The following is a 21,244-nucleotide window of genomic DNA, read 5'->3' as shown; positions in this document are numbered from 1 at the left end:
TATTTCAACAGGATCAAAGGCAGATCACGAGGCCCAAAAGGGAAATGCTGGCCAGTTATGATGACAAGATAAGGACAAAGTATACTCAGCATACTAATCCTTGGTGCCAGAATATATGTCAATAGGACTATGATTAGGAATTTGTTCACTGCCATCAGACAAGAAGAAGAAGAAGAAGAAGAAGAAGAAGAAGAAGAAGAAGAAGAAGAAGAAGAAGAAGAAGAAGAAAAGGAAAAGAAGCAGCAGTAGCAGCAGCAGCAGCAGCAGCAGCAGCAGCAGCAGCAGCAGCAGCAGCTAAAACTATTGCTGCCCAGCAAAAGTCCCTAAATTCCCTTGCTCTAGTGGTCCTTGTCATTTGCATAACTCTCAATTACTTGCTGGCCAAGAGGGGTCTAAAAAAGAGGATTGCTCTGGAACTCCAAAGGTGTGCTAACACAACAATGGACAAGTCTGCTTAAACCTTTTATTAAAAAAGTTATATGCCCACCCTGACTTGCCCAGTTTGGAATTTATGATCAGATCACCCTGTAAAGTTACCTTCCTCACTGGACTTGTCAGTTTTATTACAGAATGCCCTCTTCGTTCACAAAAGAAACAACACAAAACTACTATCGTCCTCATTTTACTGACAAGGCCAGGGAAGAAGAAAACGTTGTCAGAAGTCCCAAGGAGAGCTAGAGACTCAAGTTCCTGTCTCCCACCTCCCATCCTTGCTCTTCAGCTACTCCTCAAGAGTCCTCCTTGCCCGCGTGGTGGGCCTCAGGAAGCCGCGCGAATCTTAGGGTTCCTGGATTTCTGTGCGCCCTCTACAGGTAGATACCTGCAAACCCAGCGACATCACTCCACCACACCCCCGGCCAGGAGGGGGCACTGCTGCCATCTCAATGGCACAGACGGGAATCTCCTTGTGGTGCTCACTTTTCCTTCAGTCCCCGAGGTACTTCCGGCACCGCGGAACTTTGGTACAGGCGGACCGGCTGCGTGGGGGCTCAGGCGCGCAAGGCGGCAGGAGTTGTTTCCGGCCCTGTAAGTGGTCTGAATTGAGTTGCGGTGGCTTAGGAAAGATGGAGACAATTCTGGAGCAACAAAGGCGATATCACGAGGAGAAGGAACGGCTCATGGACGTCATGGCCAAAGAGATGCTCACTAAGAAGTCCACGGTGAGTTTGGCCTGGGCAGGGGCTTCCATCTGCGGCTGGGCCCCATCCCCGTGTGTAACCTCCGAGAGTTCTTTGATCCTCGGACCCTCCCTGCGCCTGCCCCACCCCCACCTCCACCCGCGTACCCTCCTGGTCTCCCTCTTCGAGCTCTGGCTTTGGTAACCTCCCAGGTCCAGCGCCCCAAAGGCCGATTTGCTTTAGCTCCTAAGATCTGAGCGGGTAAGCTCCGCCCTCGGGCGGCCTTTCTGACTCCAGAACTCCCGACTAACGGCGTCTGTGTTACTTACTGTTTGCCTTTCTTCAGCTTCGGGACCAGATCAATTCCGACCACCGCACACGGGCCATGCAAGATGTGAGTGCCCCGCTGTCCGATTCTCTGGGTCGAGATGAGCTGGGAAAGAGAGGGAAGGCGGGGTGCGGGGGTCACCTGAGCCTTGGCCAAAAATAACCAGAGTGGCTAGTCCAGGGTTGTCTGCCTGGAGACGTCCACGCGGCTATTAAAGCCTGAGGGTCTGAACTGCCCTTCATCACCTCTCGGAATGCAGAATTCTTTGTTACTCGGAAAGACGCCCTTTCTTATAGCATTCTGCATCTCATGGAAGTGCTTAGATAAGTTATGAGGAGTCTATGACTCAGGTACTGTTTCTTCACTCTAAAAGAGAATGCACCGTTTTGAAGTATTTTTGCCTACATTGTCTGCATTTGTGTAGTAGTAGTTCAGTTTCTTTTAGAAAACTAATCAAAATCGAAATGTTGATTCTCATTAAAGCTGAGTGATAGGTACAGGTATGTGGAAGTTCATTATACTATGCTCTCTACTCTTGCATATATTTGAAGTCTGTTTAGAAAAGAATAAAAGACCTAATCAGTTTCTGATTTGTATTAGACAATTAGTATCACAGCTCCTAGTTCCTTATCGGAGTTCCTAAATCCAAAATATTCTGAAAACAGTTTATTGTTTCTTTGTTTTGCTATTACTTGGTAATAACTGACTTGATCTCATTTGGCAGCAAAACCTGACCCGAACATATGAGAGGCTTGCTATGGTCTTTATCCCATTTAGTAAATAATGCATAGATTTCACTGCAGAACTATTAATATTTGTTTCAGATTCCACTAGGGATATTACATAATATATAATACCTTTCTAAACCTGAAAATTCCAAATTCCAAGGCAGATCTGGTCCCTAAGTTTTGGAGGAGAGACAATGTACCTGTTCCATCCTGAGTTGGAATCTGCAGGAAGCTGTGTGATGTTTTATTTAGCCTGTGCACTCCTCAATCAAGCTTTTTGAAGTAGTGAAGATCATCTTGGGCCACCTTTTTCTCTTTGAGAGTCTTAGGTGTGAAAAATACTGTTTACCATATGGCTGTCTTTTATGACTCTTCTAGGGAAAGTTAAATCTCAGTAGTATGTAAATATAGGAACTCTCTGCCACCTCTTGAATCACATTGCTTAGGTAGTCTTCAAATTGATCTGTTTTAAACACTAACCAGGAATCAGTGCTATCTATTAAAGGTACCTGAAAACACAGGAACTTTTAACACCACATTGCTCAAAGTTTCCCTTGTTGATTGTTTAGCTCTATAATCGTACATATTGCTTCATTCTCATGGGTTTGTGTTTGCCTTTCAGAGGTATATGGAAGTCAGTGGGAACCTGAGGGATTTGTATGATGATAAGGATGGGTAAGTGACAGTCATGACAGTCATAACAGTAAGTGACAGCCAATCCAGGAGTTAGTTTTTCTGAGGAGCTATGGTTAAAGAACTTATTTTGTGCTCTGTGTTCTTTGTTTTTTTTTCTGAATTTGCAGGTTACGAAAGGAGGAGCTCAATGCCATTTCAGGACCCAATGAGTTTGCTGAATTCTACAATAGACTCAAACAAATAAAGGAATTCCACCGGAAGCACCCAAATGAGGTATGGCCTTAAAAACTATTTTCTCCAAACCTGTCTAAGAGCCTGCTAAAGAAAAGGTTTAAGGAAAATGGAGATGTGCTACTCTCATGTTCCTTCAATAAAGAACTTGCTGTTTAGCTGCAAGGAGCGTAGTTAGCGGACATCCTACAACTCCAGTTCTTTCAGGATCCCCCTCAGATTTAAGCCAAAGCTTTTCTTTTGCTGGGCATCCCCCAGCCAGTGACTGAGCACAATGTAGGGATTGTAGCCTGGCTATTCTGCCCAGTGCGAGACTCTTCTTAGGAGTAATCTTTGCTCCATTGGGTCGGTTAAGATTTTGTCCTATCTTTATCATGGTCTAGGTTCTCCCTGCCCAGTCCTCTCCATTTTATCTTTCATGGCTATTTCACCTCTACTCCTAATTGTCTTAAATTTGCTGCCTAGAGGATCCAGCTAACACAAAGAGGCTTTACTCACTTCCAGTGATCATTACACATTTAAGATTCAGCCCAGAGGCCAACTCACATGAAATATCTTACCTAGTCTTACCCCTGCCATTGATCTTTTCTTTCTTTATGAGCCTCTTATTTTATGACAGTGAATGTCTGCCCCACTATATCGTAAAACTATGAGGAGCAGGGATTATGTCCTAATTATCTAGAACCCATTAAGTATCTTGCACAGCTAATCAGAGGAATTTGGGGAGGAGGGGTTGCAAATCATGGCTGTAGGAGAAGTGGAGAGGGATGGGTCGGCAATGACTGAGCTCTCATGGCTGTGTAACTTGAAAGTTGTTTGCTCCCTTGATATAAATAAGGAATAAAGAGATAACTCATTCTAGGTAGAAATGTCCCCTGACCTATTGAAGTTAAGCAACTAGGTCTCAAGCAAGAGGTAAAAGATCATGATTTAGATTTGAGAATTATCATGTGAACTTGATGGTTGAAGCCATGAATCATAGAGCTGTGGGAAAGACAGTGTGAAGGGAGAGTGTCAGAGTGTCTCTGTGTGCCTTGGGGTACACTTACAATAAGATACCGACTGAAAAGGAGCCTTGGAAGACTTCCATCACAGAGGTCAAATTACAGCTTCGGGTAATGTTATCTTACCAATGCTAAGCAAAAGAGATTTTAAGAAAGGAATTCGCTGATAACTGCCAGAATTGCTGCTCCACTGAAGTATTGGGAATGAAAATCTGGTCATGGTAAGAGTGGGTAATGGGGAAATAGTATGGAGTATAGAACATGGATTTGAAAGACTGGCAGAAAATAGAAGAGGAGAAACAGGTCATAAGGAAGATGAGAAAGATGTACATGTTTAAAAGAACAGATGGAAAAATGAAGAGACTGAAAATACCAGAAAGGAAAGGCAATTGAAGTTAAGTGGAGATAGATGAATGTAATCTCACGTACCTACATGTCTCCCCGACTCCCACCACCCTCCCTTGAAGGGTAGAGTTTGAAGTCTTTTGCTAATCAAGAGAGAAGACATGAGTACCATTCCACTGTGTTAGCCATATTCCAGCCATAGTGGAAAGGTGACATATAAAGGATTGATAAGTTGCCCAAGATATACTAAGCAGAAGAAATTAAATTCGATTATGTGAAAAACAATAACGTTGCTCCCGCTAAGGTGTGCTTGTACAAATACATACAAACAGAACAGTGGTTTCCAAATTTTGCTGCATGTTTGAATCACCTGGGGATCTTTAAAGTACTGATACCTGCTCTCTTTCTAATTCAGTTGGTATCAGATGCATCAGAATTTTTTAACACACTTTTCGGTGATTCTAATGTGCAGCAAAGTTTGGGAATAGCTGGCATAAAAAAAGTTTCGTTAACAGTGGTTAACTATTTGCAGGAGAATAAATGGGGACTTCGATTCTTAATTTTGTCTTTTTGTGTTGAGTTTTTGTGAGCATGTGTTACTTTAGCAATTTTTAGTCAAGCAATACAGAAAAGGAAAAGAAAAAAGCAAGGGAATTGGGAAATAGTAGTAGGCTCCTGAAGAAAAATCAAGGCCAAAGGGTCAAACGTCTAATTTGCTGCATAGCCTGTTTCTGTAATATTGCAACTTTTATGTTGAAAAACCCACCTGAGTTTTTCTCTCTTTTTTTTTTATCAGATCTGTGTGCCAATGTCAGTGGAATTTGAGGAGCTCCTAAAGGCTCGAGAGAATCCAAGTGAAGAAGCACAAAGTAAGTAGAGTTTTAAGTAGGATTTAGCATTTCAAATCATCTAGCACTAGCAGAAGTACAAGTTAATAACAGCTCAGTTTGCCCTGAGAGCCCAGAAAACAGGGCTCCAGAGAAATTCGTAGTCAGATTTTCTTACTGTTTTTTTTTTTTTGCTGGTCTCTGGGCTAGATTGACCTTCTAAGTTGGCCTTGGATGGAATACTCAATTTTGTGCTAGCCTAACTCAGATTCACTGGCCTGGAAAGCTGAGATCTCTTCACTCCCTGAACATAGAGACAGCATTTGGGTGAAGGGCTACTTTATGAAACAAGGGACTAACAGTCCGTTTGAAAAGCCAAGTCTAAGAAAGTGGTCTTTAATATCTGAATCATTGGTATCTCTGATTCCTTCAGATTTGGTGGAGTTCACAGATGAGGAGGGATACGGTCGTTACCTCGATCTCCATGACTGTTACCTCAAATACATTAACCTGAAAGCCTCTGAGGTAAGACGAGGAGGAGAGGTTTTGATTCTAGGGGTGAGTCATGATGCTGGACTAGGCCTACTAGACGAAGCAACTAGAGTATTTTCCTTATGTTTTATAATTGTTATGTGAATGCTAAAGAATGATGTGCTTAGACTAAAACAGTATTCAAAGTGAAAGCCAAGTTTCTACATGAATATAATAAGTATAAATTTATTAATAAATTTTAATATTTTAATACAAGCATATTTTGTTTTTGTAAAAATAAATTTTAAAAAATTCATAAATACATATCGAACTCCTGTTTAGGCACACATAGTACTAGGTACATGGAAAATACAAACCAGGGCTATTTAACGTCTTTAAAGACATTAACTTCTCACAAGAGATGACATTTAATATGACAATCTCAGAAAGGTCACAAGTATATGATTAAGTTCCTCTTGAAGTTGTGAGGAAATGTCCCAAAAGTTCAGTGACTAAAGTTTCGTGAGGGCAGATTCCATGTCTGTCATGTTCTCATCTGTATCCATGTCCTTGTTCCAAAGTTGCTCAATAAATGATTGAATGAGGGAACAAATGGTACTTTCCAGGACCTTATTTTAGGATGTAATGGGTGTCAGTCTTTAACCAAGTGCCTGGTATGTAAGTGTTTAACAAATATTTCTTTTTAATTTACTATTTATTAACTTGATCTTTATTTCGCAGAGCTAATTGTGTGTCTGAAAACTGTGTAGGAATTAAACAGTGGGGAAAAAGAGGCTAAATGAGCCAGACCTTGGTACTTTGTTAGGTGACAACTTTAATCTCATGTATTAGAGATTATTTTGTAACTTGATGGAAACACCAAACTGAAACTCTTGTTTCTTTTCATTCTAGAAGCTAGATTACATCACATACCTATCCATCTTTGACCAGTTATTTGATATTCCTAAAGAAAGGAAGAATGCAGAGTATAAGAGGTAAGCATTACCACTTCTAGGCCTTCTCTGGATTTGATTACAAGATTATTTATTGTAATGACTTGAGGGCAGAATTCTGAATTTCATTGCTTAAAAAGCATTCATGAATGACTTCCAGATTTTTTGGAGGTTAGGAATTTGAACGATAGTTTTAAAACATTTGTAATACTCTGGCTCTGGAAGAGCATGTGTCTGTGAGCACATCTGCAATCTTATGGCCATGCGTTCTTAATTTTGTCTCATTGTAGAAGGAAGTCTCCCATCCAGGTACGTCTGCATCTTTGGAGTTTAATGTGAAAAAATTAAACTCTCAGATTGTGACTAAGTAAGGTGTTAAGTTTTGTTTGTACTATTACACCTCTGGTTAGTGATAAAGTAACATTTTATTTTGACCTGAAATCAATTTTGTTTTTAACTGAAATATTTTACGTGTGAATTAAGACTTTATTTGGAATTATATAACGAGGAAGAAATATGATGGGAAAGATCAGAATTGAGATGACATGTTGGGGAAAAAAGTCAGTTGTAAGCTCATATTAAAAAGTAGTATTTTAAAAACTAGTATCACTAGAATTATAAGTATATTTTACAGGGCATAATAGTATATCAAAAATAGAAACCATCTTTCTCTGTATTGCTCATTTCTCTGTAGATACCTGGAGATGCTGCTTGAGTACCTTCAGGATTACACAGATAGAGTGAAGCCCCTCCAAGATCAGAATGAACTTTTCGGGAAGATTCAAAATGAGTTTGAGAAGAAGTGGGAGAATGGTACCTTTCCTGGATGGCCGGTGAGCTTCAGCAGGGATATCGGGGAGGACATCCCAGAGAATTGAAGTAATTGTTTTACTATAATCTTGAGCTTCTGCTTTAAGGCATTAGATGCTGATCCCTCGGGATCAGTTGCGGCCCTGAGGAGTTCTCTGCCCAGTATGCTAGGCTATCTCTGCGCACTCTGCGGTGAGATTTGTCAGGGCCCACTTGCCATTGGCTGGGTCCAGGATTTTCACCAACCATGTCATTACTGCTGTGTGGTTCCTAGTGACCAAAAACTGATGAAATTATGGGCTAGCAATCTCTACTATGTATGTTCAGTCTTGAGGATAAATTTGAGTTTTCCTGAATTCTCTTGGGGAGAATAGACTGTCTGGTTTTTTGCTCTGCTCTTGGGAATTTGATTCTTATTCATACGTGTGTGTAATTTAGATAGTAATTTAGATGGCTCCCTTGCCTTTATTCTAAACCTGGATCTTAATGAACATCATCTTGTTCTTGCCAGAAAGAGACTAGCAGTGCCCTGACCCATGCTGGAGCCCATCTTGACCTCTCTGCTTTCTCCTCTTGGGAGGTATGTTTTCTTTAGCCACTGTACTGGTCTTGCCTGTTCACTCCTCAGAGGGACCACTCAATTTCCTGTTTTTAATGCCATGGACTTATGATAAGACACCAGTTCCTCGAACCAGGGATCTATAAAGAATATGGAAAGATTGGGGGAAAAAATTTATCTAGCTACTTTGAAATTTGTAAAATAATAGTTCTAACTATATTCAGTTGTAGTGGAGGTATGAAACACTACCAGTATGGTTACGTATGAACCTGACCGCAGACATAGTCCATAGGAGAGTGTGAGCTTACTGCCAGGAAATTGGCTATGGAACGTGTGGTCTTGTCACAGCTTCAGGAATACCCACACACCAGCCTTCAAAGACCTAGGTTTGAACATTCATTGTTCTCAAAATCTACAAAATTATAACTCATCTCTTTTTTATACAGGAGTTGGCCTCCCTGGGTCTGGACAGATTAAAATCTGCACTCTTAGCTTTAGGCCTGAAGTGCGGCGGGTAAGAGACTGTTTTTTTTCTGTCAGAACTGTGCATTTACTGTGCGTTTGCATGATCTTTTATGTGACTCTGATAAAGTCATCTCTGACTATGAAAATAAGCAGCAAGTCTGTGTGGTAAGGTAATCTTGAAATCCTTTGCCCCTCCTTTCTCCTTAGGACCCTAGAAGAGCGAGCCCAGAGGCTATTCAGCACCAAAGGAAAGTCCCTGGAGTCACTTGACACCTCCCTGTTTGCCAAAAATCCCAAGTCAAAGGGCACCAAGCGGTGAGTGGCTGGGATAGCACCTGTGCGCACAGTTTTTAAATGTTATTCCTGTGCAGGATTTTTATCACAAGAGATTTTAAAGCCTGTTTCATCCATAGAGTCCAATCTGTTCTTTTTCTCAGTTCATGACAGAGAGTGCTGTTATTGTTATAAACCGAGGACAATCTGTGCTCAGGTGATTGAGAGTGGGTAAAGTCCATAAGGCTGAAACTGTGCTTTAGGTACCCTTTGTTGCATTAATAGCTTATGGAGCCTGAATAGGTTCAAAAACTATTTTCCTAAGTTTATTTTTCCTGATGACAGTTGAATCTATTTTTGAGCCACAGGCTTGTACAGGGTATTTTTTATGTGTTTCTAATTTTCACAACAACCCCGTAAAGTAGTTGTTATCCTGAGTTTTTGCAGATAAGGACTCAGAAAAGTTTTGGAACTGTGTCCACTTTCTCAAGGTTAGTAAGTAACAAAGTCAGGATTTGGGCCCAAATCTGCCTATTCCTAAGCTTACTCTTCTGTAACACGTTTTCTTTATAGATTATAATGATGGAAATTTAAATATCTGGGTATGTCTTTTACCTTCTAGAATGAGGTCTAAGAGGACGCTTCCATGCATTCTAAGAAATAACCTCGGTACTTCTATGAGCGAGTCCTGAGCCAAACAGAGCATTTGCTTTCAGAGCATGATGTCTCTCATGTGCTTGTAATTTTAATGCACTGGTGTAATAAATGTTCTCAGATATAGCGAACAGGCATTAGGTTAAAGAACCCTAGAGTGATAGTTTGTTTCTTGTTCTCAGAGACACTGAAAGGAACAAAGACATTGCTTTCCTAGAAGCCCAGATCTACGAATATGTAGAGATTCTTGGGGTGAGTAACTGACTCTGCTGAGGACTACAAATGCTAGAGTATGCTAGTAAGAGAAATGTGAACTCATAGGATCTTTTTTTTTTTTACTTGATAAAAGAAGGGTAGGTGTTAACCTAGTTCAGAGATAATAGTTTTCTCAAGGTAATTGACCCTTCAGTGAGGTCTTCTTCTTAGGACTCCATGTTTGGCGATATTCCCAAGGTCGCTTAATTCTCATGAGGCTAGGCAGAAAGACTAGACTCTCCTCTCAGTATAGTATTCACAATGGTGCATGTTCTTTGCTTGAGCTCTGGAAAATACCTAGGGGATAACCCAAGAAGCAGACATTCAAAAGGCAAGTAAGAGAAAGGCTACTCACAGCAGCTCTTCAGGTGTCAGTGACCATGAAAAGGTATTACATATTCCCAAGATTGTGAGAAACTTATTGGGGCTAGCATGTTAGTGGTTCAAAGCTGGCTATGAGCTACTCCTTGAATATTCTTTCAAGAAGGAGCTGTGGGCTTGGTTGGAGTGGAAAAAGGCCTAACCTGACCAGAATGCTTATCTCAGTCAGAAAGGGGGAGGAATAGGAGGAAAATAGCTCTCTTTCAGGGAAGGGAAGGTGGAAGAAAGGGCAGCACTTGTGGGCAGTGCCTCTGGGCGTCCTGCAACAGACTAGACTTTCTGATGACTGTCAGCTTTGTGCGATTTTCAACTGTTGTCAGAGCCTTTCCCTTTACAGATGCTCACATGGTGTTCTGAGTGGGTAGCTCTGGCTTAGGTAGCTTGTTTATGTATCTTTGTCAGTTGCTATGGATGTTTTCATTCTGCTCTTGTTTAAGGACTAGATATATAGTAGCTATAAATCTAGTCAATATTATCACTAAATTTAGTCATTTGGTTGCATCTGTTACAACTGCTTTCAATAAAAGGAGGCTAGGCATTAGACATTGGGAATACTTATATTCTCTATAGTAAACTTGGGCTTTGCTAATATGGGCAGCAGTCTGAGTTGCCAGTTCCCTGAAGATGACTGGGAAGCTAATTTGTGCCCTTGACATAAGGTGTACATACCTACCTATTACTTTCTCCCTTCCTTTGAGAGCATTTTGCTTTCTATGCCAGGAGGTGGCACCATTCTCTTTGGAATTTCAGCCAAAATGGTTTCGAGAGTATACTGATAGGTTTTTGTCACCATTTCACCATTTATTGATAATCTTTTGGTTTCCAGAGATTGTGCTGAATCTTTGGATACAGTAGTATATATGACTCAGCTTTCTGCCCTTGAAAAACCCACTTTATGGTTGGGAGACAAATAAATGTGTGGAGCGTGATTCATATTATAATACGTTGAGATTGAGTTTTCTCAGTAGAAAGGAAGAAAAAATGTTCCAGGTAGAGGAAATGGCAAGCGTCAAGGTAAAATATTACAATAGGAAATTAGATGTTCAGGAAATGAGAAATTCAGTGTGTATGGAGAGTGTCTTGTGAGGGAGGGAGTGGTCAGAGAAAAACTTGGTGCTATGTTGGAAATTTGAACGTTGTCCTGTAAACAGTAGAAATCCAATAAAAGCACTTTATACAAAGTGTATTATTAAATTGGGTTTTTTAAGCAGATAAATCTGGGAACAAAATGGAAGCTGGACTGGAGTGAGGAGAGACCCAGGCAAGTTAGAAGGTTTTCATCTTGGTGAAGGCAATAATAGTGAGAAGGAAAAGAAAAGACTGGTTAGGAAATATTTTAGAGACTGTTCTCTGTTCTGTGATAGTCTTTGGCTGCAGATGAGTAATTTAGGCAAGTGACAAAATCTTTGGGGAGGAATTAGTGAAGGCCTGCTGATAGGAGTTCTGATATGAAGGCAGACTTCCCCTTTATTCTATAAGAAAGAAAACCTTATCCCTGGAAATAGGATCTGCACGGGTTGTAGGAAAATAGGAAATTTCCCTTCTTGCTTTGCACTTCTTTTCTGTGACTTCACTTTTCATTTATGAACCTGATTTAGGAACAGCGGCATCTCACTCATGAAAATGTACAGCGCAAGCAGGCAAGAACTGGAGAAGAGCGAGAAGAAGAGGAGGAAGAGCAGATCAGTGAGAGTGAGAGTGAAGATGAAGAGAACGAGATCATTTACAACCCCAAAAACCTGCCGCTTGGTTGGGATGGCAAAGTAAGTCCCAGCACTACCATCTTTCTCCCCATTTTCCATTTGGAAGCAGATGCAGACACTGTTCTAATGCTGTTTCTTTTCTGATTTATTTTAGCCCATTCCCTACTGGCTATATAAGCTTCATGGCCTGAACATCAACTACAATTGTGAGATTTGTGGAAACTACACCTACCGAGGTCCCAAGGCCTTTCAGCGGCACTTTGCTGTAAGGAATTCAGAGTCATTTCTCCTGGAAATTGTAGTATGAAACATGAGTCTTTAGAGAAGAGGATAGGAGCAGCCTGAGAGGATGGCTAGTGTCCAGAGCTTAAGAGAATCAGAGAAGGAGTAGGTCTACAGTCAAGCATGTGGCATGTGGTCTCTAGCACCAGTGCTGCCCCTTGGCTAACACCTGAGACAGTTTCTAGCGGCATTCTTCCATTTTGCTGTTTGAACCTCATTTTGGTTTTCTCTCACTTGTTCTTGTACTTCCCTCTTTTTGTCTTTCTGCCAGCATCTTAGACCAATCTCTGACTCTTCGATCATTTCTCTATTCCATTGCTAGTACTCAGGAACAAGGAAGGGCTGACTTCCTCCTTCTTTGGGTCTTAAATTGGTCTTTGCCTCCTTGAAAAAAGATACTAAAGGGATGACATTTACCGAGTTATTCCGGGTGGTACTCCAATAAGTGGATTCACCCTCATTTTGTTTCTGCTTTCTGCTCTTAGTACTTGGAAGGAAATTTTAAGAATGAAAAAGACTTGCTAGACCAAGGATTGTGAATTTATATGCGCTCCCTCCCTCCTCGCCTCCCTCAGACATAGTACTAACTGATCCTGGGTCTTCTCTGCTGAGCCCCTGAGTAGTCTGAATCCTTCTTAACATCACTTCCAGTGGATTGGAATTGGCATCCAGGATAAAGCCCATGCCATATGCCATCCCTCAGCCCAAACTGTCATTACATTAGTCTCTCCCTGCTCTTTTTCACATCCTTATATCTGATAACAGTCTTCTTTATTTACAAAGATGGCACTGACCTGCCGCCAATAACCCTTACTCATGCCGATGGTGCAAATTGCATAGGTGACTGGTTGTGATGTTCTTCCATAGTCTTGAGAGGTTTTATCTGAAAGAGTGCTAAATCTAGGATCTAGGTTTGTTTGTTTTGTTTTGTTTAGGATCTCGGTTTTATAAACCACCCCAGTGAGGCAAACAGTGCGATGCTGCTTTGAAATAGCTGCATCTCGTCAGTCATGGCCAGTTGTTTATAAACATGAACCGCAAAAGAAATGCTGCTTTTAAGTGGAGTCTTTTGCAAAGGGTCAGGTCAGGGCTTATGAGGAGAGTGGAGTTAGTGTCCTGTGTTTAGCTCTTCCCATTTTACATTGTCCTTTTTCTCTCTTCTTTCAGGAATGGCGTCATGCTCATGGCATGAGGTGTTTGGGCATCCCAAACACTGCCCACTTTGCTAATGTGACACAAATTGAAGATGCTGTCTCCTGTAAGTAAGCTTTATTTATTGTTCCCTTGGCCACATTAGGTGGCCACTCTTACAGCTCACTTTCCCGTTACCCTGGTGTATCCACGCCTAAGGGCAGCAGGTTGTGGATATGTAAAAGCTACAGCAGTCATGTAATTACTATATTTCTGAGGAGTATGAGTTAGCTGTACCGATTGTTTCTCCCTTGAGAAGAGCCCTAGGCTGAGTATAAAACGAGTCTTTTAACTAGTGGCTATGAACTCCCCTGTATGCAAGATTTTGAGTGAATGAGTATATGTATATTTTACTGAATTGATTTTAATATGTTAAGCACCACTGATAGGAAGGAAAAAATAGAACTGGTTTCAGTAAGCTTATTTCTGAAGTGACAGGAGAGATACACAGAAATTCAGCAGCAAAATACCTCTTGAAGGACAAGTGAAGTGAGCAGATGTCAGGGAATGTGTTGTTAAAGCACCCAGGGCCTCAGTCAGGCTTCCTTTTCACCTGGCAGTGGCAGCTTTTTCTGCCATTAGTATCTTCCTCGTAGGCTTTCTGTTTTCTTTCAAGTTTATCTCTTCTGTCATGTTTTCAATTTGCAGCTGGTTAGACTGAGAAGAATGGGATTTTACCACTCCACTCTTGTAAATTTTAGGCACTCGTTCTCATTGCTCAGCTGCTTGGCCACCTCACTCGTTTGGCTCCCATCTCTGAGGCTGTTCAAATATCCTTCATGGCAGAGCCAAATAGAAATGACCTTCTGAGGAGCTCCCTGCTCCCTGATTAGCCATGGATTCTAGAGACTCTCATTAAAATTTTTGTGTGTAGTCACTTCAAGGACTCCTTGCTTTCATGTCTTCCCTTATTAATTTAGGAGTCAGGATCATACAGTTCCTCCAATCAGAATTATAATGTATCTTTATTGCCAGGTTATCCATTTGGCCTCTTTTCATTTTTTTTGTCATTCTCTTTCTGGGAGGAAATTAGAAACGAAATACCTTAGAACTATAATGCTGCATTTTGAATGCATTCTCATTTTTAGTTATATTTTCTAGCTATATACCACTAATAGGTCACAGTTTATTTTTTGTGTGTTTTCTTATGTTCTACAATTTGCCTGAGTTAATTTATTCCAATACCTCAAGATTGATTTATATCATTTTAGGCATAAAGTCATGCCAACTGCAAAAACACAGGGATACTTTTATTAATTTTGTTCCATGTATTTATTTTTCTTCATGGATAGTTATCCCCAAGCATTACCTTCAAGTCTTACATTTAGTAGGAGCATGTAATAGGCAGGTCATTCTTGCCCGGATGCTATTTTTAAAAGGAACGATACTTATGCACCTACGCTCATTTTAAGTTGACTTATAAGTTTATTCTAAAAAAGATTGTTTTTATTACTTCTGTCAGGCATTGGATAAAACAGTGTTCCTGGATAATGCTGGGTAATAACTATTCTTTTACTGTATTTATTCTGTTAGGATTCTGTTTAGAAGTTTTATATCGATGTTCCTAAATAAAAGATGAGCTTCCTGTTTTCCTTTGAGACACTTGCCTGGTTTAGGGATCAAAACTATATGACAAAACGGAAGTATTACATTGCTATATTCTCCTGCCATTTGAAACTTTATGTTTAAATAGAAATTATTACATCTTCATACAAAGGGACCACTCTGAGAAAATTGTTTAGTTAATAACCCATATAATTCCTAGATTTATTATGACAAAGTAGGAAACCAAGTGCTTTTTTTCTGTTCTGAGTTTTATTATTTCCTTTTTTTCTATTAATACTTGCTGTGATCTTGTTATTTCTTTAAGTCTTTAGTCAAGAACTTTTTCTCTTTGTTTATTATTTTTTTTCTAATACAAGCATTTACAACTAGATGTCCCTCTGTTAGGAATCCATTGGGAATAGCCATTCAATCGATGTTATGATTAGAACTTTATTTGTAAAGATTTTTTTCTGATTTTTTAAAAGTAATTCAGAAATTATTTAAGAGTACTTTTAATTCTAGTTGATTGAACTATTTAACTATTTTATTTATTCCTATTTTTCTTTGCCTATGTAGTGAGATACTCCCTGAATTTAGAATATATTTTATCCTTGTGTCCAACTGTATAATCAGTGTCTTGTTAAAGTTTAGGTATACCTTAAAAGAAGCATCTTTCTCTACATGTAAGCTATTTAATCTTAGAGTGTTCAGGTCCTTAATTTCATACTTATATCTATTTCGAACTCTGATGGGGACATGTTGGCATTTCTAAATACAACTAAATTTTGTCTCTTAGATTTCTTCCATTTTTGTATGTATTTTGTTTTGTATGTGAGCCACATAAACTCAATGTTATACTATAACCATATTGACCACTCCCATTTTCTTTTTCAAATTTCCTTTATCCGATAGGTTGTTTGTTCTATTGTCATAAACTTAGACCATTTTCCCAATTATCAAAATTTTGGCAGCAAATGTGAGCTGTTTTTTACTTCGGTCATTAATCATTGTATAGGGATACTAAGCCTTAGACACTCAACGTATTGATCTATTTGTGTTTAACTCCTTTGCTGGAAAGGTTTTCTTGTTTTTTTTGTTTTGTTTTGTTTTGTTTTAGATTTCTCATTTATATAGATTATATAATAAGCTTGAATCTATTCCTTTTATACAGGTATTTTTCTAATATTTTTAACTTTACTATTTCAACTAAGAGTTTATTTCTGCTTCTAATATCTGTTTTCTATTACTAATATGTTCAATTGAATTATTTATAGGAGGTGATTATATTTTAATGCTCAAGAATTATAAATCTTAAGTACTTATTTCTTACTCTCATGATTCAGTAGTTTTTATGTCTTTAATCTTACCATGCCTATCAATATTTTTTTCACGTTGTTTATAAAACATGGTTTTTCTACTTTTATAATCTCTCATCATGATCTTTACTCTAGGACTTGGTGATGGATTCTGTCAAGTTTTTTACATGATATGATATCCTTCGAGAGGAAATTTGGTTCAGTACCACATTCCTAATATAATTGCATTTCCTTATTTATCAGATGTGGGTTGTAATAGACCTACTTCATAGAGCTGTCTCAGAGTTTAAATGAGATAATATAAGTCAAGTGCTACAACCATATCTGACATGCAACATAGAATGTGCTCAGTAAGCATAAGCTGCCATCATCATCACCTTCACTTGTGGGCTGCTCTACAGTCTGAGATCCAAAGTTACTTTCATCTCTTCATTGAGAGTTAGATGGTAGTATTATTAGCTACCATGTATCAAGTGCATCATTAGCTACCATATATCAAGTGCCAGTTCTGGTCCAGGTAAATGGGAGATGTTTTACACTCATTTAATATTCAGAACAACCAGTAAAGTAGGAGGTCATTCACATTTTCAGAAGAGGAAAGTTATGTAACTTTTTAAAGGTCATAGAGTTTGTAAGGAGAAAAAAGCCAGGGATCAAACCCATGTCTGTCCTATAGCAGAGTCTTTTCTCTTTCCTGCCTTCTTTTCTGCCTTCTTTTAAATCATGCTTATCAAGTAGAATTTTTTAAAGAATTGATCATTGAGGGTTATTCCAGAAAGAAACTTCATGCATTCTCTCATTTAGCCACACACAGATTTTTTAGGGAAAAAAAAAAAAATTTTGTTTTTTTTTCCAGAATATTGTTGGCAGTGTCATCATTCCATTATCCATATTATTTTCAGAATTTATCTCCTCGTTCAAATGTCTGGGTTAATCAGTTTCTCCCACAAGGGTGCTTTTATTATTGCCACCTCTTTGATTTAGTGTTTTATTTCCACCCATCATGACTTCCCTTGATATTTTTCGGTTCTCTGTTCTGCGTAGCATTTAGAGTTTTGTTTCTATCTCAATATCGCTGTCTCTTTTCATTTTTTCTCCCCCATCCTCAATAGATCATTCTTAGGTATACTACAAATTTATTATCACCACCTTCCTCCCTTTTTTTTCCCCAGACATTCTTCCTCCTTGTAAACATCTTTAATTAACTCTCTGGCTTCCTTTTAGACTTTCAGTAACAGATAGATGATTGTTTATGTATTGGCTCCCACAAGACTGTCACAGACTTTATCTCAGGCATCTTACTAGTAGTAAGCATCAATTAATTATCAGATTTAAGTGAATTATCTTATTCTGTAGAATTTCTGCAGTTTTTATTTCCTATTGGAATAATTTTTTTTAATTAAACTTGGATTTTGCTTTTAATTTTTTTATTTTAAGCATTAAACTAGACATCTTAGGGATTTTTGGTTATAAGGAAGCGAGCCAATTGAAACTAACTCCATGCCCTCCATCTTATTTGCAAGAATATGCTTATCCGGCTGTGCCTCTCTGTATATGTATGCCTTCTTCGCTTTTTTTATATCTTCTAAGCTTAACTCACTACGAAGGCAGCTCCAGTCCTTGCTCTGTGTGACCTTTTTCTTTTCAGAGCCTGCTGTCATCTAATGTCCATTTATTCTCTCAGTGTCCCAACTTCTAAAACATGGGAAAGACAAGGTGGGCTCCGCCGGGTCAGGTCCTACCTGTAGTCCAGTCAGCTGTGTCTCCAGTAGCCAGCGGCTAACGTAGTTTCTTGTTCGATGGGACTGCTCCTTCCAGAACACGTCAGGAGGACGTATGTCCTAAGAATGGAGTGTGCAGGGCCATAACCTGTTGGCACAGACGTTACACTGGATTTACTTGTTTGTCATTGTTTTAAGTCATTCTGTGGAGTTTTTCTTTTGGAGTTTATAGCCAGATGGGAGGGTTTCAGTATTTTGATTGCAGTTATAAATAATTTTTTTATTTGTTTGTTTGTTTACTTAAATGAAAGATTTCACTTTTAAATTTATTGTGTCAGTTTTTCTGTTGTTGCAGACTTACGATTGTTTTATAAAAAGTTGAAGAAATGACATCTAAGAAAGAACCCTGTGGAATTGCTACCAGAGATCCCCATTTGAGTGATTAGGCACAATTGACCAATATTCACTAGGTAGAAATCCACCTAATTAATAAACTAATAGCATCACATTCAGATAGCGCTATCTTATTTATAATAGTGTAAGAGATTTAGACACCTTAATGAACTCTAGGGATATTGCTTATGAAAGCAATTGCCTTGCTAAAATCACAATGCCATGTGTCTCTGGCCTTTTATCAGGTCAGCTATCCCATCAAGAACAGGAAATTCAGTTGCTTTATTGCAATTATTCTTAGTGAGCCCATGCTGGTGCCCAGAGGTGGTCCCATTCTTTTCTAATTGTTTTTAGATCTCTCCGAAAAGTAACATTTCTCTTACTGGTTTGTAGTTTCCTACATCCATTTTTTATTTTAAGAAAATTACGACAGCATTTCCAATCTCCAGTATTTTAATGTCACTCTGGGTTGGATTCTTGAATGGCCTGGACGAAGAATGACAGGACCTTGCTCTGGCACATGGTCACATGATAAATTCTCTATTCCTTGGTGATGTACATGTTATTTGGGCCAGAGGACTTCAGCTAACTTAAAGCAATTAGCAAGCAAGGAAAAGATGATTACTTGAGCACCTATATGCTAGGCACAGAGCTAAGCACTTTCTCATTTACTATTTTCTCATTTACTATTTCTTGACCCATCTTGAGCGTCAACTTTCTCTATGAGATGTTCCTTCTAATCTTGTCAAATTTAGAGATCTACTTGATGGGAAATGTAAAATATAGGAAGCAAGTAGTTGTATCTTCCTACCTTCATCTATTAATATTTTATCACCTTCTTTCTCTACCAGTGGACCTGAGAGTGCACCTTCCTGACACCATTCGTAGAGATTTAAGTCTGGTTTTATTACTGTCCTGTCTTATATACATGTCTGGTCCCTCCCTCTGAAGCCATGGTGGTATCTGTAGATATCTTCCCCTTTTTGTCTTCATTGGGATAATTTGTTGTTGAGCTGTCAGAATTCTTGTTTTAATGTCTCCAGTATATGTTGAGCCATCTTTCAGACTTTTTGGCCATATTATTTTACCTTTTTTTTCCTCTGAAGTCTGAAAAATATCCACCAGACTTTAAACGTATTTGATAACGTCTGGTGTTTTATTTTTCTTCCGTGTGAACTTTAAGACAGTTCACTTTGTCCAGTAATTCTTATAAAATGTACCACATTTACTTCTTCCCTTCGAGACCATCAGTTCTGTATTCTAAGAGGTCTTTGGTTATATTTGATCCAACCTTTCTTTTATAGCAAAACAAAGAAGATGATGGTAAATTTTGCATTGGATATCTATAGGTGATCCAGAACCAAAATTCCAGTTTGGGGCAAGCACAACCTTTAAAGGCCGAGTCATCCAGGGTAATCCTGATGGTGGGTGTGTTGTAACACTTTGTGCCCAATGGATACTCAGTCTGCTCATTTCTCATCCTGCAGTGTGGGCCAAGCTGAAACTGCAGAAGGCATCAGAACGATGGCAGCCTGACACTGAGGTGGGTAGCACCATAAGGTTAGGGATAGCGTCAAGTGACAGGGCTCACTCATCATGTAGAAGGGAGGTGAAAAATGGTTCCTGGTTTACTGCAGTAGCAAATATATTGTAGATAGTGTCTATAAACTGGCCCTTGACATGTAAGCCTAAGTTATTATATCAAATATGTCAGACTTAAATCTGTGTCTTCAGACAAATTGTATTCTCTCACTGAAATTTTGAAGTGGCAAACAAGAGTACTCAATGTCTTGCCATGGGGATTTATAAACTAAGACATTGAAAATCTGTATTATATATTAGATCTCCTCTGAAGATAGCATTTAATGAGAGATGGGCCTCTCATGGGATGGGGAGACATCCCTATTGGTCTTAAGTAGTCATCCCAAATGGCAGATATTTCAGAAATAATGATGATATGCATATAAGGCATGGTAGACACTCTTTTTCTTTCAGGGTAGTGGTTTTGGGTAGTTTTTTTTTTCTTTATTTTTTCAGCACCAATGCTCTTTTCACACTGTAATGAGGACCTTCCTTTCAACCTCCCTTTCTGCAGTGGCCTCTTGGGCAGAAACTTAGAGTTGTTAACCATTTGAAAACTCATCGTAGGTTAGCCTTTCTCAACCAGGGTTCCTCATCTTAAACACAGAAAGTGATGTGAATGAACTATTTTCTCATATGTCCCAAGGATGGGTCATAAGTGGTACTTTTCTAGATCCCTAGGAGAGAAATTAGTTCATTACACACAATGGGTGCCTTAGGGCAGTGGGGCTTAATTCTTTTCCAGAACCGCCGGTGAGAAGGGCTGGCTTAGATGAACACTGTGGAATCAGGCCAGGGTGAGCTCAGGTACCCAGATGTTGGTTCCTCGGAGGTGTAGCTAACGGTGTACCCTTTCTCTTTTAGGAAGAGTATGAAGACTCCAGTGGGAATGTTGTGAATAAGAAGACATATGAGGATCTGAAAAGACAGGGACTGCTCTAGTGTCAGGAACGTGTTTCAGCCTTTGGGCTTGCCCAGGCTTCCCTAAGACCTGCTTTTTCTATTTCTCTCAACCAAATGCTCCTAAAGACTCTTTGCCACTTAGTCTTATGGTCTAGCATGTGTCTTGTAGAGACAAGGTATTGCAGGGTTGAGATGGGTTTTATCTTTGTTTTATATTAAAAAAGATTCTCTCCAAAAATAAAACTAGCCCTTGTTCTGAATGTGTCTTGTTCTGAAGCCCTGGATTATGGAGTAGCTCAGACCTTTGGTTCTTAACACCTCCCTACTACTTTCTCATCAAGTTCAGTAGCAACTAAGGTAATGAGCACCTGTTTACATATGTTGTTACGTAAATTTGACATAACCTCTTCACCACTTCCCCAAATGAGGACCTAATAGCTAATAGCATTACCCCAGTTATGATAAGCCCTGGCCTTAGTTGAGTCAGCCATTCATGTACATAAAAGGGAAAGATGGGGAGGGTAAGCCAGGGCCTCTGTTAAGGACAAAGGTGTTGGCACTAAGGTTTGCC

At 39.3% G+C, this 21,244-nt stretch overlaps 1 protein-coding gene across 1 annotated transcript; it reads left to right on the top strand.

Moving 5' to 3' along the window:
- The first annotated feature begins 967 nt into the window (after nucleotides 1–967).
- On the top strand, nucleotides 968–20,933 carry SF3A3 (splicing factor 3a subunit 3). Its single transcript, XM_016157378.2, has 17 exons — nucleotides 968–1,160; nucleotides 1,465–1,512; nucleotides 2,797–2,849; nucleotides 2,978–3,083; nucleotides 5,187–5,259; nucleotides 5,651–5,742; nucleotides 6,601–6,683; nucleotides 7,336–7,474; nucleotides 7,963–8,031; nucleotides 8,457–8,524; nucleotides 8,683–8,790; nucleotides 9,585–9,654; nucleotides 11,637–11,801; nucleotides 11,896–12,006; nucleotides 13,191–13,281; nucleotides 19,677–19,732; nucleotides 20,635–20,933. The coding sequence occupies exons 1-17, from the start codon at nucleotides 1,065–1,067 to the stop codon at nucleotides 20,710–20,712; spliced, it is 1,506 nt and encodes a 501-aa protein (XP_016012864.1). The 5' UTR covers nucleotides 968–1,064; the 3' UTR covers nucleotides 20,713–20,933.
- The last annotated feature ends 311 nt before the right edge of the window (nucleotides 20,934–21,244 follow it).

Source organism: Rousettus aegyptiacus, unplaced genomic scaffold, assembly GCF_014176215.1.
Source record: "Rousettus aegyptiacus isolate mRouAeg1 unplaced genomic scaffold, mRouAeg1.p scaffold_m13_p_1, whole genome shotgun sequence".
Taxonomy (NCBI): Eukaryota; Metazoa; Chordata; class Mammalia; order Chiroptera; family Pteropodidae; genus Rousettus; species Rousettus aegyptiacus.
This window is presented reverse-complemented; position numbering and strand designations above follow the sequence as displayed.